General features: G+C 39.5%; 1 protein-coding gene across 1 annotated transcript; it reads right to left on the reverse strand.

Annotated features, from left to right (window-relative positions):
• Positions 1 to 8,724: 8,724 nt before the first annotated feature.
• Positions 8,725 to 16,818, reverse strand: fscn2a (fascin actin-bundling protein 2a, retinal). The gene is made up of 5 exons (XM_085271303.1): positions 15,735 to 16,818; positions 12,162 to 12,318; positions 11,171 to 11,292; positions 10,923 to 11,090; positions 8,725 to 10,818 (listed from the first exon to the last, which is right to left on the reverse strand). The coding sequence occupies exons 1-5, from the start codon at positions 16,555 to 16,557 to the stop codon at positions 10,613 to 10,615; spliced, it is 1,476 nt and encodes a 491-aa protein (XP_085127429.1). The 5' UTR covers positions 16,558 to 16,818; the 3' UTR covers positions 8,725 to 10,612.
• Positions 16,819 to 18,148: the final 1,330 nt, after the last annotated feature.

An 18,148-nucleotide genomic window follows, 5' to 3' on the forward strand; every position in this document is an offset into this window, starting at 1 on the left:
AAACCAGAGACATCATGAAAAAAATATGTAAGGAATCATATTAACTTACATATGACCACTTGTCTACTATATCAAGTATATGATTGATAACATACATGACATGTAACATAAATGCAAGCTTGAATTCAAACATTTTTTTGTTACTATGATAAAAAAATGCAATAACTATAGAAAAATTAATACTATCTGTAACACAGTATACATCAACAACACACAATCATTCCTTTAATATTGTCTCCTTCCCCATTATGTAAAAAGCTCTGAAAATGTAGCAATCTTATAATACAGAGCATGAAGTACAACTTTAATTTGCGTGTGACATTAACTTACAGTACATTAGGCAATCTTACACCAGCTGACAAACTGTCAAGTCAGCTTTAAACATTACTTTAAAGTAACAGTGCTGCACCGGATAAACGGTGACTATTGAAAAAGTGAAAAAACAATATTAGACAAATATTAGACAATATGCAAGTTACTTATATCACTGTCATATAATTGGCGCACATATCCTACACCGACCCATGAAAGAGTCTCCATGACAACGCGTGCTTGGCCCAGTTTGTTGTCAAGGTTAACATAACGTTTTCATGCAAAGATAACATTGAAACTGGTTACAAAACGGGTAATAAGCTAATAAGTTTTACCATGGCAGAAGTGCTGTAAAAAGCCAGTGTGAGATACCGTCATTTAGTGATGTCTGTCTGAATTTCAGAGTGTTTAACATTAAACATTACTTTTTGCGCTGGCCACTACTCTGAGCTAAAACCTTTTTTTTTTTTTTAAATATTAAACTTTATTAAGAAACAGTATACAGAACATGTATACAATCAGAACAAAATTAACATATGCCAGGGGGTGTAATACAAAGAATTACATACATTCAAATAATTTGTAATTACTACAAATGGTAATAGTTTTCATAGCCTTTTTGTTAAGTGATCCACTAATCAATTTTATGTAACATAAAACATCATTATAGTAATGTTTAAAATTAGGTTTTTTGTTACTGTATTTGCATTTGTGAAAATAAAATTTATTTAAGATAACTAATAAGTTTATTATAAAGTAAACATCTTCTTTTTTTTGCCTTCGAAAGAAACAAAATACAACATTTTCCCATTTCACAGTAAAGTCATTATAGAGATGTCCAGCAATGAATCTACTGAAGTCTTTCTCTGAGCTAAAACCTTCAGAGGCTGCTTGTAGCCCGATTACGACACAGCGGCGCGACGAAGGCTGCCCAAATTCATAGTGGACTCCTCTAAATGCGTCCGAGAAATACGTCCTCCTTATAATAAGCATCTCTTAAAATGTTTGCAATATTGAAACATTTCAATATAATGTAGAAAAAAAACGAGAGAAAAAAAGTTACGGATCGGACTCCCCGATCCTTATTGCGCATGTGCAAATTCTATCTGTGGAATTAGTTTTAATATTACTCTTTCTGGGTCACAAAATAAACTTTTAAGATATTTTCAGGCGTTAATGTAGCTGTGTAAATTGCTAATATCTGTTCAGTTTATTAAGACAACATATACTTGCAAAAGTGCTCCGACGCTTTCGGAGACGTCTGTTACCCACCAGCTCGATAGCTAGCCAAGGGGGGGGGGGGTCAATTAAGTCACTTAGATAACTTAAAAATGCTATAGTTGGCCTTTTTCAGTGTTTTACTAGTTCCATCCTCCCGGGTCCTCAGGAGGATGCAGCCTAGGCGCTTGTAGAAAATCTTAATAACACATGTAGTTAGCTTACCTGCTAGGGTAAATGGTCGGCAGCTCCAGCACCTGTCCAAAACTGCAGAAGTGAAAATCCTCAATGGTCGAAAAATTGCATTTTACATCCAAATCTAGCCACGATGGTTCAAATTTTCTTAGGAGGTTTTTAGTCTAGAACACATGGTAAACCACTATCACACAGCTCAGGGGCCTGTTCTTCGTACCTCGCTAAGTAAGTTAGCTGGATTAGATTGTTGACGATTTCGCGTGATCTTGGATCGTTCGGTTCCCCGAAGCTCATCCGGGACTTGCTGTCATAGCAACAGAGCCGTAAGCGTAAACCTGCTCGGGAGCAGGTTTACTTTATGTAAACAGGATTAGATCGCGGCCACGCAGGTATGTCCGCTTCATTTATACGAAAGCAACAGCGATAAATAAATAACATCAATGTAACTGAAGATAATGCAGCACTTGATCCTTTTATTGATGTCACACAGATACATACAGGTCATTTCCTAAAAAAGGGAAATGTACTATTAACATTCTATTACATGTATGTGATTATTACAGATGTAATTCATATTTCAGAGTAGTAATTGTAAATTACTTCGTGTAATCAAGATGAGAGACCACGGCTATAAAAGCCAAGGTGGATTTGGGAAGCCTGTCGCAGCCATGTCCTGTCCGTTTACGCGAGCAACCCATTGCGGAAGGTGCAAGATTGATAAGGAGAGTCCTCAGAATTCAGCATATATTGCGGGACAGACAGGATCCTTTAGCTCAGCGCGACAGTGTGCTCATTGAGAGATATCGATTTTCCCGTGAGGGTATTATTCACTTAACCAACTTGTTGACGAGGGGGTGCAGGACCACCACCTGTCTTTTTTTGCTCTGCCCTTTTCTTGGTTGCTGTTATGAACAAACAAACAGATTATTTCAGGGTCTCTTTCCAAGAGACGAAAAGCAATATAAGTGATAAATATTACCATTCTATAGAATATTCTTATATTTCACTTTTACTTGTTCCCATGTTCTAGTGGGTCCTGTTGTGGCTCTAATGTGAAAGAGGATATAATATAACAATATAATATAATGTAATATAATATTGGATAATATAGTGTAATATAATAAATCTACCCTACCGCCTACTGGTGTTGGCCAGAGGGGCCGATGGCGCGATATGGCAGCCTCGCTTCTGTCAGTCTGCCCCAGGGCAGCTGTGGCTACAACCGTAGCTGCCTCCACCAGTGTGTGAATGTGAGAGTGAATGAATAGTGGCATTGTAAAGCGCTTTGGGTGCCTTGAAAAGCGCTATATAAATCCAATATATTATTATTATTATTATTAAATTACTTACGAGTTTAATTTGTCAGCAACTTTCTGCCAGCCCTCTCTCCTTGCTTTTGCAGCCTTTGCAGTGTTCCCTTGCGTTCTGATTAAACTCTGAAACTCCTGAAATCCCTCACTCAGGAGTTCTTGCTCTGCTGCCGAAAAATACCGAGCCGAGCGCACTCCTTCGACATTTTCGCCGACCAATCAGAGGGTTGCCGATCAATGTTTCTACTATCGATGCGTAGCCCCTTTTACGACACCCAGTGATGTCACATTACTGCGTCCAGCTGTACTAATCGTCAACGGAAGGTGTGTTCGGAGAACCGGATTAGCGAGCTCACGGTTAGCGCGATGGTTTGATCTTGGATGTGTCATTTGATCTTGGATGTAGTGAGCGACGTACGAAGAACGGGCCCCAGGTCTGCTCAGGCTCAGTTGAAAGTCCGTTTGGTTTAGTTCAAACTTGTTCAGACCACATGTGCCAGTCATCTACGGGGTTTCCCACTGGTTCCCAACTTGACTCAGAAACTCTGCTCAAAAGTTGATAATCTTTGTTATGCTGTCTAGAAAATCTTAGTTAGGACAACAATGAAAGAAATTTGTTGGGTAGACAAGCTTTTTTAGGTTGTAAATGGAAAGTTTTATTTCTAAGTCAGTTTAATTTAAAAACTTTAGTGAAATCAACAATTGCTAGTTATCGTTTTTACAGTGTAGGGGAGTCAGAAGGGTACATCTCAATAAAAAAACACTATGCAGTGAAACAGAATTAATTTTAGTTATGCGTTTAGCCCAGAGCACACAGACAAATTTCTGCGTGAGCCACAAATAAAAATCAATGTCAGCGTCTTTATTAAAAAACTAATACATCAATTGTGTTTAAGGCAGCTGAGCTCTCTGCGACACGCCAAATCTATCTTTAATAGATTTTTCACTCATCACGATTATTATTGAGTGGGTGGACTTTAATTAGAGAAATATTGTCATTTCTGTTATAGGATGGGTTTTTGTTGGAGAACACTCCTAATGAGCTAATTTGTCTTAAATATAAATATATTTTTTAAAAGTGAAATTCCATTTAATTGACATTCCAACTAGTTTGTGTTTAACCTGATTTATTGACTTTTGTTCCCTTCTTCTTTTAACTATTGTTTTTATTTGCTGCACCACTTTTTTGCACAATGTCTGAGTCTTTACTGGGTGGAATAAAAAAAAAAAGGTTGTCCATACTTGTAGCCTAGCCTTACTCCAGAACTGATCAATAAGTCAACTTTGATCCCTGGCATCTCTTAAAACTTCCAAGTCCAGGCACGCTGCACGCACTGTTCAAGCAGGGCTGCTCTGCACATGCTTTGTACTGGGTTGAAGATATTTTGCTAAAGTACTTTACAAATGCATTTCCAAACAAACAGAACACAGAGACCTCATGTGCACCTGTAAACCTAAGATAACTTTTTTAGTTCTTTTCCTGAGAATAATGCAAATGCCATCCTGGGTGAAAAGCGGGAATGAAATGTCATGATGTGTCAGAGTTCCTGAGACTCAGTAATTATGCAATCATTTGAAGGAGTCTTGAGCAGCGGTTGACACAGTCGCGCACAGGTTGGCCTCTTATTCTGGAGACTTGTCAGTTATTTGCTCAAAACCTCTGCAAGCACTTATTTCGAGAAGCTATTAAGAGTTTTAATTTGAAAAAAAATAAACTTTTGTTTTAAAATGAACAAACATCCACCGACAGAATATTCTAGGTGAAACTCTTCATGTTTCATTTAACCCTTGTGTGGTGTTCGTATTTTTGTTACACAGCCAGTGTTCATGGGTCTGGTGGACCCGCTAGAGTTTTGGCTTTCCAAATTAACACTATCAAACAATTTTATGTTAAATTACTCAACAGATGTTTACTTCATCCCAATTACAAGACATATGAACAGCAAACATGGTTAATTTTTTCCCTTTACCTTTGTTAGATCACATTTATGAATTAATGTGCTTCTCGTTTTTCTTTTATATAAAATGTTATAAATAAATCAGTTATAATCAAGTGGAGTGAGTGGAAAGACACAACACATTTACACGTGAAAAAATAATTCATTGTTTAATTTTTCTTTTGAAAAAAACTGAACACGGGTCTCACAGACCCGAACACCATACAAGGGTTAAGTAGTACAACACCACTACTAAATGACTGAAGTATTTTCATCCAGAAGAACAAAAATTGCTCTGTGTTGAGTGCAGAGTAAGAGCAAATCATGTTTTCACTTTTATAACAACCATTTCAAATATTCTTTATGCTCTTTTCCTGATGTACTCCATTCCATTTCACAACTGTGGACAACTGTGTTTCATTTTCAACTTGCAGAAATTGTTCCTATAGCTTTTATTTTGGTATGCATGCCTTGCTATATAAGCTTTGATACAACCCAACAGAAAATCACAGATGCCCAGTCGAATGATTTTGGGCTGCTGTCGTGCATATTTTAAGCCTGCTATTGCTAATCTGTCTTTACAGATTCATAAAAACAGCGTTTGTGAAATTGACTAAACCACATGTAATCGACTGTAAAGACTTCGAGGGCAGTGTAATGTAGCAACAGAGCTTCAAAAGGTAAGCAGAAAAATTCACACCTCCTTGTTTTTAATAAGAGAAGCCCCTCTTTCTCCTGTCCAGTTTCTTCTCTCTTCACAAATAAACCAATATGCCCTCTGCCTCTTTCTCTTTCTCTGCCTTAGATCTTGTCTGTCTCTCTTGTTGTTCTGAGAACTGACCCTGCCAGGTCTTTTGTGTTTACCACTCTCAATTTAAGGTTGTTGACACTCTTATCCTTCTCAGTTCTTCAAGTTGTTTTCAGTTTCTGGTATCCTAATAATCCAATAATCTGACGCTCAGCTTTTTCTGTTTCAGGCTAAATAGCATTGATTCTGGTTTTAATGACATTTTTATTTATTTAAATGAATATCCAATAGTTTATGTGTTTGTTTCTTGTCTTTGCCTTAAATTTGCTCGGTCTAGTTTTTGTAGGGTCTGTGTTAAAACTGTCTTTTATTTAGCTTGCCTCTGTCAGCCTTTCAGCTTAAGGTCACAGGGCTCCTTTCCACCTTTTCCTCTTTGAAGCTTTTCCATTGATTGGAGTTGGGCTTACTGGCTCTAAGATGCTTATAGAATGTCTTTGTTTTATGGCTTTATAGCAAAAGTGAAATCGGTCCATTCATAATGACGGATAAACTGTGTTTTGCTTCATGGTGGATTATTATGACAAGCAACTGTTATCTCGTAACTTTGCACTGCAAGCAACAATGTTATAGAAAGTGAAACTGGTCCATTAAGAATACATTTGTACACTGTACACATTCGTATAGCCCGATCCGATGGGGAGGTGTGGGAAGCCAGATCGGGCGCCCCCCTTTCGGCTCTCCTCTCTGCTCTCTCCTATCTTATCTTACTTACTTGTCTTACTTCTCTCTATCACCTTTTCTGTCCCTTTGAAGAAATGAGGCTCCATAAATGTTAAAGAGGTAAGTATTTCTCAGTTGCAGTGAATAGATAGAATAAACTGTAGAAAACTAAACAGCAGAAAGAAGAAGAGAAATAACAATTTTAACATAAACCAGTGACACACTCCAGGGCCTGATCAACCCTGGCAGGGCCTCCTTGGATGAGGGTGTCCAGTGACAAATGGCCGAAACACACAATGAATCCAAGGTCCACTACTGACGATGTGTCCCAAATTTCAGTATAATAATTTTTATCAGATCTCTAATCCCTAAACCTAGCCAAGGAAAAATGGCAGATTAGTTTTGGTAAAAGAACAAAAGTTGAGGCACACAACGATAACGATATGTGCCGCTGGTAATGTTTCTGGGCTGCTTTTCCTCATAACAGCCATCCCTCAAGATTTTCTCCATTTAAAGCCATGCATTGTCAGGGATTGTAACATCTAGTCCTTTTACTGAATCTGTGTGTCTGAATTTGTAACCCTCACATTTAAACCCTCAACACCGGTCATCTCTGACCTCTTCCCCTCCAAGATGACATCCAATTCAAAGAAACAAAAAGACATTCAGCTGCACAGCGTGTCTGCCCTAAAGCCACTGCGTGTATTTGCGTGTTGTGTGTGTTCTACTGGAAAGCTGCTGCCAATCCAAGGAATTAGCTGAACTTTCTTTAAACTTCATTTGCATAAAGGCTTAGAGAGTCTCGACCATCTGCTTAAAACGACCACTTTGTTTTCTTGTCTAAGGTGTATACTTTTGAGATACTCTAGCAGATCTAATTAAAAAAAGAAGCAAGCCAAGCGCGTGGTAATCTAGCACAAATAAGTTTACCGTAGTGTTGCCGTTTCTTTCCTCCAGAACACCGACACGCATCTAGAACAAACACAATTGTTGTGAAAGCCTTTCTTTTAGTTTCAGTGTTACTTAAAATTTTCCTTGCAAATGCTTTCAGAGATCTTTGGCACTTTCACTGAAATGTCAGACACAGTGCACAGTTAATATGCTTTGTAGAGATGCGGCTGTATGTGTGTTTGCCTTTGTGTGTTTCTCGGTGCCGTTTCTGTCTGTGCAATTTTCTTCCTCGAGTCAGACCAGGAGAGAACTGAAATTCTCAGGAAAAAATTATTTTGCTGTGGACCATAAATATTTGAAATCGCTAAGAGATGACAGAAGGATGGCAACTAGTAACCTGAAAATGTGGCTGTGGCGAAAACACGCCTTTTTCTTGAGAATGATCTGTAAATGCCAGCTGAGCCCACTCTAAAACCCGTGTTTCTTAAAATGATTAATGAAGGTCATGTCAGAGTGCTGTTTTACTACCAGGTGTTTGTGCTTGTTGCAGCAGGATATGGTATTTTCACTGATTATTGCTGCATAGAAAGGACTAAGTGAGGTACACAGTGCCATCCAGTGTGGTGAATGGGAAAATCCTCTTCTTATTAGAAAAATGACTTATTACGGCAGGATCAAGGAGATATTGCACGTAAATTAAGTATAGCAATTAGCAAACTTAATACAACTGTATTTAAACTGTAACGCTTTTCATTTGAAAGTAATATTTGCTGAAATATTATTTAGCCCTAACAATCAGACACAGGCAGCTGGCATCACTGCAACATCTGGGCTTCCAGATGTAACAAATATTGACAGTGCCAGCGGCACTGGTTATCCCTCTACTTCATGCTACTGGAAGCAGATCTGAAATCATCACTGATGGTAAATGTTAAACTGAAGTCATTTCACGTTTTAATCACAGCTCACCACACTTCTTTGTTGGAGTTCCCCGCACAATGAATTAGTAGTCATAAAAGTCAGATGGCATAATGTTGGCTTCTGATACATTACAATGATGTGGCAGATTTTTACCATTAGGATTAGGACTCAGCTCTACGCCAACTGATGATCAGCTCACAAAAATTTCACACACGTCCTCTAAGCCTGACCCACAGCTGTAAATCTCAAAGACAACAGTGATATTATAAGTTTTTATTGTCAACATTTGTCAAAAATCATCATCATAAAGCAAAGATCGTAAAACGATGTCTATATATACATATATTAGATACATTCTAAAATATGGCCAGAGGTTCTCTATAGAGCTGTTACAGGATGTATAGGTAACCAAACTTTTTTATAACTAAAACTAATCCAGATTGCACACAACACAAAACCACTCGTTTAGACATTCTGCTGAAACTATGGTAGATTTTATTACCTTCTGGGAAATATCCAACAAAAATCTACAGAATTAATTGTTTACATTTTTTGGTTGTCCTCTTTAGTGCACAACAACATCTGTTCTAATTAACTCTGGGCAGCTTGTACCCTTAGCGATTTGTTGTAATCATTTTAGTGAGTCCTGTGAGAGATTTTAGTCATAATATGAAGAGTTTCCCAAAAAAAGAAAAGGATTTTGCAGCTAAGGGTCAACTTCAAGCCAATTATTAGTGCTTCATAAGCAGCACCGGGTAGGTAGGTTTTAGGAAGATTCTACTGATTTATTAAACGTACTAACTTGCTGTTGTATCCAAAGTTAATTAAGAAGATCAATCGGTTTCAGTGGGGTGTTGCTGGCCTTTCTATACACAATGACTGGACGCAAAGGTGGAACAACATGTTTTCCAACAACTATAAAGATTTCTGAAGGAGTTTGCAGGAGCTGGGTCTAACCAGCAACCACTAGGCAAGCAAAGTGCATGCACCTTTACTCTAGATGATTAAATATTCTCATCTAAGTTTGAGCAAATGGATGGAAAACAAGCATCCTGGAAATCAATCTTTGCAGTGTTTTTCAAAAACATCTGTTGTCAAAATCCATTATATTTTCTTATGTGGCTACCAGCCTCTCAACATGAAAACAGGACATAACTGGATATACAGTGCAGTGTAGATTAAGGCCCCTAGGCAGATCACCAGAGAAGCACTTCTGAGTTTACATCAGATACATTAGAAAGATCCATCCGATACTTTAAATCTCCTCCGACTTCTTTCTCACTATTCCCTGATGTGAATAAATCATAAATAATTTTTCTGCCGACATTCTTTATTCCTAAAGATGTCTGAACTTCTTCTTTGTGTAGCACATATTGTATATGTCTCAATGTTTGCAGTGAGCCTGGTTTTGGTGTTCTTTGCATTTCCATTTTCAGCCTGTCCACTTATTTTAAGGTCTATCATTTTTTAAAAATAAAGTCAATAAATGTTTCATTAAGACAAATGAAAGCGATAGTGGTACCAACTATGTGCTGTTTTTAAAGTCAGTGGTGCATCACCTTTCATTAGAATGATTCAATCAATGAACTATTCTTGATGAATGTGTTAAAGTCAGAGCCTAACTCGAAATCATTTAAAAGCTCTACGCAAATGCCGAGAGGTTTTACAAGTCAGGCTTTCATAAACATGGACAATGCTAGCTGTATAGCACTGTACATAAACCAAACCAAATGTGTTTCTATACATAGGTAAATGTTTTTTTTAATTAAGCCTAAGGATCCAGGGATAATGACACTGACTTGTCACTATCTGTGTTTTTTTTTTTTTAAACTTTTGGAGATGTAACCTATTAAACTTCAGCTTCAACAGAAGATGATTTTTGTTGCTATCTATTAACAAACTCTCTGGGTAGGTTAAGCAGAAAATCTGTCAAAGTAACAACAAACAGTGAGAGGTGCTTACATTCTTGGCAGTAACACCCTGTGTTGTGACCGGTTGGTATGGCTGTCCTCAAAGATATAAGTTTGCATATTGAACAAAGCCTGACTGAAAGAACCGTGATAACATCTCTTGTCTCCCCATTTGTGAAATTACAAAAAATGACACATTTTTCACACAGTATGTGTCGTTTGATGTTGGCATTTTTGAAAGACAAAACATCAAAGAAACATATCTTTCTAAAGTGTTCACTTCTTCCCAATTTCAAAAGAAAAAAATCAAGCCAAAAAAAAAAAAGGAAAACAAAACAAAACAAAAAAGGCAGGAAAATATTTTCCAGTCAGTCTGCTTCATATGACCTGGTAAAAGCACATCCTGCCCTTGCATTATAGGCCATCACTGAAGACCCACATTGAAGGGAATCAGTACTCCCAGAGAGAAGATGCATCGACAGATTTGCCATCACACATAAGTGTGCCTCCCTGGTCTCCACGAAGGTACTTGTCATTGGAGCCCTTGATGGCGACACGTCCATGCTCCAGGAACTCAAGGAAAAAATTCTCTGACTTTTCTCCATCTGAGCACACCAGGCCACTGCTAGAGACATACCAGAACTTTCCATTCACACCTACAGAAGAATACACATCCATTAATAATACAATTAATAGCTATTACATGGCAACAAAATGCAAGTGTACTCATTAAAATGTAATATGTTGTGGACACACTGACTTTTTATATTGTAGGCGCCGTCGTTGAAAATCAGTGTGAAGATGTCATAGACTGATCGATTCGCATCTAGAGTGTTGGAGTTCTTGTGGTGACACACAAAGCCATTTTCTCCACGAAGGATCAGCATAGGGCGGTTGATGAGTTTCATCAGGAGCAACTCATCATCAGCTGAAACGAAGGATAAATACGTGGTGGGAATTTCAAACAGACACAGCTGACTCTCCAGCATCTTGCTTAAAGGCACGTACCCACTGTATCGCTGACTGCGGAGAGCTGCCCGTTCTTCTTTGTACACACATACTTTCCATTGCTTGCTTTGAGCGCTACTCTTTGTCCCCTCCATTCAATATCAAACATTGTGTTGACCTCACTGGGTAAAGACATAGACAGGCAGAAGGAGAATCAGACGTGAGATATAGACTTACCAGGATTTCGACATTGATTACCTATGAAATGCCTTTTGAAAACCACAAGAAGTTCTGAAATGACACACTGGAGTGTTTTCCACAACTAGAGGCAAATCTTCCTTGGAGCAGTTAAGTTTCACCGTTAACTGTGATTTTCATGTGCTTAGATTTAAGGACAAAAACCACTTGGTCAGGATTTATAAAAGGCAACAGTTTGGATTGATAATACCAATAATAACAACTGCACTAACAACCAAACCAGTGGGAGGATAACCTGTGTCTACAACTAAGTTACAATTGTGAACAAACCCAATCTAATTAAAATAACAACTCATCAGGAATGGTAACATTTTAGAGTTAAATTCAATTCTTAAACACACAAAGTGCACACTTGAGAACTCTTGAATTTAGTAACTCGAAGAACACACTTTAGTTGTGACTTGCACAACAACTGTGTTTCTGTATCCTTTTTTCCTCCACTCAACCCCAGCCAGTTACAGCAGACTTCACACCATACTACTCAAAAAGAACAGATTGTCATTAATCAGACTTCATATGTTCTAAAATTACTGAGAGGCGTATATATCAAGTCACATGTTCCATCTTATGTATAGACTAGTTTGTTAAACTTGAAGCGATAGCACCTCACAGTGGCCTGTGAGGCTATGATTTAATTGGATGAAACAGTGTAGTTAGCATGCTAATTTCAGTAGATATGTCTGCAGCACACAGTGCAAAGACGTGTCTAGCGTAACATGGATACTGTTTATTGTTTCTTCACATTAGTATACAGGTTATACATAGCTCCTGCACAGCTTTAATAGCTACTTACACCTCTGTGGCAGTGGATTGGATCTCTCCATGAGTCACTAATGTCCAGTAGGATCCGCCATTGGTTCTGAACATAGACTTTTTGCTTTCCTTATCTATCTCCATCTGAAAGGTCTCCATGTCTGTCTCCACGTCCTGATTGGCTGAAATACTCACTCCTAGTAATAAAGGGAGGAAGAGATAACATTGATAAGTGTGTCTTGGTTAAATGGATTTTTTATTATCATTTTTTTTATTGGTTTATATGGTTTACTGGTCGGAATGCCCTTTGCTTTTTATTGAGTGATAGATACTCAAGCTACAGCATTGCCAAACAGATTGTTTGTGCATAACGGTAATCCACAATCGTTTTAGTTGCTCCAAAGGTTTTAGCAACAAAAGTGTTTCTGTTGCTGTTGACTCCAGTGCATGCTACCATCTGCTTCAAGACTCCAGCTTGCTCTAGTCTGTTATATATCAGCTCTGCTAACCAAGGTATGTGTGATAACAGGACAAGTTGAATAATATTTGCTAAAATGAATATTACATTTGCATTTACCCTATTCTAAATGTTACACTCACAACAAGTCTCAAGTATGAATCTTATGTGCCTTGTAGTCTTTTGGTTTTGAGTAATAGGTACACTGCAGAATTATTTTTTTTAATTAATTTTTTCCCTGTCCCGTTTGGATCTTTAGCCATCAGAATTGTTGTCTGCAGGCCAAGAAACATGCCAAGCGGATTCACTTTACCAATTGGATCATCATGGCCTTGCCATATTGGTCCATTTGATTGACCTTTATTATAATTATGTATTTATTTGATTTGATTTTCGGTTGTTACAGAGGGGACAGACATGACTGGGGGATAGGACAGGGAGAAAGAATGAAAGAAAGAGAGACAAAGAAAAATAGAGGGGAGAAGAGATGGTGAGAAAGGGGGGAAGAAAAAAAAAAGAAAAACAAACAAAACACCTGGATCACCTGTATGGAGATAAGAAAACACAGAAGGGAAAACAAACAAAAAAGAGCAACATAATAAATACAACACCATCACAATAAACTAGCTAACAGTAGATAACAGTACATACTAAGTATTACATGTTATTGTGCAGTATGCAAGATTGACAGCGCACAATGTGCTTTGAGGTAGCAGCCAAGAAAGATGTAGAGCCCCAAACGAGAGGTCACCCAGTAGCCACGGAGCAGAGGCCAGAGGGGGTTGCAGTGATGTGCCTGCAGGCTCTGCCGGCAGCCAGCTGTGCCAGAGAGGACCGGGCCTCAGGCCCAGAGGCCTGAGGGCACCCCACCCTCCGGAAGGGGCCCAGCTGGGCCACAGGTGCCAGGCCCCGCCAATCGGCCACCAGGAGTGAGTCGGCACATACATGAGCACCCAGCCCCAGACACCAAGAACCACCAACACACCAACGTCTGAGGGCATCAGCCACTGGCAGGGAGTGTGGTGAGGGGAGATAGGCCTCCATACCTCGGAGAGCCTGAGATGTTCCCAGAGAGGTAGAGTCTAAGACCCAAGCTGACATATAGACACAGACGAACAGGCGCACGCAGACGCAAACGTGCATGCCCACCCCCATATACATAAATAAATACTCAGCACTCACCCGACATGGAGACAGACACAAATAGACACTGTACACACATTCACACTCCCCAAACATACTCTATATCCCAGGTCCGGGTACCCCTGCCACTGCAGAATTTTTAAGATTTGCATTTGTTGAATTTCTAAGGTAAGTTGCATGCTTTTGCCTTTCTTCCCTACCAGTAAACCATATAATCCATCTATCAGTCTTTCAGACCCTAAGGTCTCAATACGGTTTGACTAAGAAATCAGTTTCCCGGCACTGCAGCTATTCAGCCAATATCCAGCATTTGCTTTCTTAAACAAATTTCATGACCTCATCTCACGTGACCTGTTTTTCTCCTGTTCTCTAACCACAGGCGCCTCACTTGCAGTGAGTCTATTGTTTCAGCCCCTAATCCGCATGTCACATAAACTCTGGTGGTAACACAGACAGGTATAACTGAACTGTGTCTGCTGTAGTTCAAATTAGATGCCACAGAAATATCCTTTAACCTCTCTCTTAATCCCGTTACAACCCTAATCCCCCTCAGTCACCCCTCCACCCTTCCTGTTCATTCGCTTGCTGTAATTCCCTGAGTGGTGAAATGCAAATCTGCACGGCAGGGTCCAGTAAGCAGCTTTCAGAGCCTTGTTCCTTAAAGAAACGTGGAGCTGCCACAAGGCAAACCAGTACTGGCGAAAATTAGTCTTAACCTTCTGTTATGTAGATGAACTGTCAGATTGCTGAAAGATTTCCCTCATAGTAATCTCTTTTAATGCAGAATATTATTCTTGCATAATGTCTGCAGCCCAACATTAGTCTGAGAATCCCCTTCCCACTTTTCACTATAGAGGTAATTTAACAACAGAGTTGTCCTACAGTGATAGTTGTTTGAATTATTGTTTTAATTGACTCTTAAAGCTTGAGAAAAACTTGGAAGAAGAAAAAACTATCTTCTCCTTGTCCTGCTTCATCTGCATAATATTACTGGGCAGAGCAGATCACATCAACCAACCTGAAAGAAGATCATGTGCTTGAGCTGTCTGCTAAGGCCTGGCTATAGCTGCTAACACCTCACTGTCACAGTAGTTAACTATAGATCCACATAATGTGGAGAAAGGTAAAAGGTAAAGAGCGTGTAGCTGTAAGGCTTAAAGTCCATTGATGGTAATTGACACCACTGGGGCACAGATCTCTCCTGGAGTCATTTGCACACTACTTAATCTTCAATGGACACAGTGGAAATGACAAAGCCCATTACTGCAACTGCCTTCACAGTTGCCATCAACCATTCCAACATCCAGGCAAAAGTGGCAGAGCTTTATATTCCTAACTGATAAAAGATAACTCATTGCTTTTTTTCTGGTTACTACAATATAGCTATAAAGATGTATTTTTGTAAACCTAGACCATGTGAAGTTCATTATCATAGACAGAGGCAATGTTCTACTCAGAAGACAAGTCATGACCTCAATTCTGCTGGTTTGAACTGTTTTGCTTTGGCTGAACTCTCAGATAACCCCAATAGCTACACCTAGAAAACAATCAACGTAGCCATTATAGCTCAGTTCTTGAATTACTTTGCAAAGTCCCTGCTGATTTAAAGAGAGGCATAATGCTGCAAAGAGACTACTTATCAGAAATCAAATGTACTTGGATAAAAATATTATTGCATATAATCAGAAATAGAACTTGTTCTTTCCTTTGGCGTGTAGTTATTCTAGCTGTTTATCTCACATGTTTATGCTCTTTTTGGTGTCTGCTTGTTACAATTAATGCATGAATGTTTACCTAAAGATTTTATGTCTTTGCAAATGCTTAAATCGAATTGTTTACCCTCTCAGACTGTCGCTCATTAAAGCTATCCCCTCTTTAATGATTTTGAATCTGATACTCAGTTAAGAATAGTATACTGTAAGTATAGCCTTCCGTTCATCATTTAAAAAAGCAGAGCTGTAATGACACGAAGAACATACTTATTTGTATTACACTGCATTGGATCCAAATTACCTTGCTTGACTGAAACAAATCTTTTATTTGCAGCTTGAAAAACTACTTGTGGATGACTCTCTTCCAGATCGAACAGCTCGTCTTTTCCAGGCTTGGAGCATCGGCCTGACCGCAACGTTCCTGTGGGTCCCACCGGGGCCAGGTATTTCCCGTCACAGTCCTTAAAGGCCAGCTTGCCAGATTTTAGCTCTAGAGTGAAGCTAGTTGCATTGGTATTCTCCTTCACAAGTTTGCCGTCGTTGCTGAGGAAACGGCTGTCACAGGTCTTCAGGCTGTACTTGCCATCGAGGTATACCAAGGTGACGAGGGAGTCCACTCCCCAGGGAATGTTGCTGTCCACAGATATCTCTCCATCTGAAGCAGAGAGATGAGCATAGCGCTTACGTGCCACACTGAGAAGGCTGGCCTGTGGATGTAAAGCCAAATGGACGGCCCACAGCTCTTGTTCCCCAATGATTTGGGCAAAGCAGGACAAATAGTCTGCCGAGCCTCCAAAGTAACGTTGAAAAGGTTCTGATTGCAGAGCCCAGCGTCCGTCAGCTTGGGGCACGATAAGAAAACGGCATTCAGGATCACGCATCTCTGCCCCACATATGATCTTACCATCTTTATCAGAGGCCAGATAGCGTCCCAGGTGGCTGCGGAGGAAGACTACTTGCCCATCTTGCTCATCCTGCTCTAAGGTCCAGATCTGTTTCTTCTTCATGCTAGTAGCCGAGGCGTTTACCTTGAATCCAAAAGCCTCAGCCGTCAGGTAGCGGTTCTCATAGTTGATGAGGCCAAACTGCAGCTTCAAAGCTTTGTTAATTCCGTTTGTAGACATGCTTGGACAGGACGCACGTTACAGATTGCGTGTGGAGAAGGTTAGGACAGACAGAGTAATGAGAAATGAAGAAACTCAGGCATGAGACTGAGCAGTAACAAGTAAAATACTTGATTTCTCTCCTCTTCTGTCTCTCAAGCTGTGAAGTAGCTCCACTTATCTCCCTTGATGGAAGTCCTTGCTTCTCTTGTCACTTTCTCTGTTTCCCCAGAGGGCTTGCTCAGGCACTTGCTCTTGGTTCCCTAATGAGTTAGGATTAAAATCAGCAGGACACAGCTCCTCAATCCAACAAGCTGCTGACGTCACAAACCAGTGCACCAACCACAAGCCACCCCTCCTCCCTATTCTTCTCCAGCATGTTGTCTGCGCAGCTTCGTTCCCCCTCTCTTCTGTATCTCCTGTTCTGCCATCTCCTCCTTCTTTTCCTTCTTGTCTTGCTTCCCTGTAACTCACATTGACACACTCATTTGTCAGCCTGACTCCTATTGGTTCTTACCTCTCCTTGTTTAGGTCCATATACTAGTAGCCACGCTATCCAGTCCCAGGATTATCCTAGCGTTGATCTGCTGGCGAACCTCAGTCTAATTGCAAAATGTCCAGAGAGTAAAGGTGCTTTTGGATGTTCCCCACTTTTTCCTTCTCCTTTGAGTCCCCTTACAAATATATTTTTTTCAATGATTAAGCAGGTTTTAAAAGTGCAACTTTTGCATTGACAGTTTTAAAAACACTACTTATCTATGAGGAGCATTCTCCTCATGAAGCGTCTCTTTTCCATTGCAATGGGCCAGCATTTATGTATATGGCTAATTTAGAATCCCAATGCCTAGAGAACTATAATGAAAGTAAAGTTGTAAATGTTATCGTTATAGCAACAGTTTGCTACACACAGGTCCCTAGAGACTTTCTTGGAACCTTTGTTTCCTTCACAAATTCAAATATCTGAGTCAAAGTCTGTAAGCTCACCCAAGAGGGATTTGAATAGCACACATTTGAATGCACATTTGCCTTTTTCTTCACTCTCATATTGGCTGTGTTTTAACCTTCTTCTTTTTGATCCTGCTGAACCCTTCGCTGTTATCCCGCCAGACAATTAATAATAGAGGACGCAGCTCAATATACTGGCACGCACTGTGACCTTTGTAACAGTGCGTGCTAATATCTACTTTAGTAAGAGCATTACCGCCCTCTTTTACCCTCTTTTAAGGATGTTGTGGGTAATACCAAAAAGAACTGTAATATTGCAAATCCACAAAACTATGTGATTAGGATTGTTTTGCAAAGCTAAATTCTGAGGGTATTATTTCGACTTAATAACCTTTAATGGTAATTGCTCTCATCTATTATTAAGAGTGATTAGCATGGTGATCCCAGACCACCTTAGGGAGTTACCAGTATAATGTTAATCTAGGACAAAGGTTGGCAATAGCCCAAACCTAGACAGAAACTGCACCTAGAGAGCAAACAAATATGCTACGGTGATTCCAGTAATAATTTTTTATTGCTGGAGCTAAATTCTCGGCAATTAAATCAGTGTCACACAGGGTTACAGTAATTGAATCACTGAGAAGATGAGTGGTAGGAATGATCCTGA

The sequence above is a fragment of the Mchenga conophoros genome, linkage group LG4 (genome assembly GCF_057382185.1).
Source record: "Mchenga conophoros isolate Kocher_MC1m ecotype Shallow Benthic linkage group LG4, M_conophoros_male_GT1.1, whole genome shotgun sequence".
NCBI lineage: Eukaryota > Metazoa > Chordata > Actinopteri > Cichliformes > Cichlidae > Mchenga > Mchenga conophoros.

Coding starts and splice junctions, on each gene's coding strand:
- fscn2a (XM_085271303.1), bottom strand. CDS start 16,557: ATGTCTACAAACGGAATTAACAAAGCTTTGAAGCTGCAGTTTGGCCTC. Junction 11,091..11,170: donor CGCAGTCAGCGATACAGTGG/GTACGTGCCTTT, acceptor CCTTCGTTTCAG/CTGATGATGAGTTGCTCCTG. Junction 10,819..10,922: donor CGGCGCCTACAATATAAAAA/GTCAGTGTGTCC, acceptor ATTCTTCTGTAG/GTGTGAATGGAAAGTTCTGG.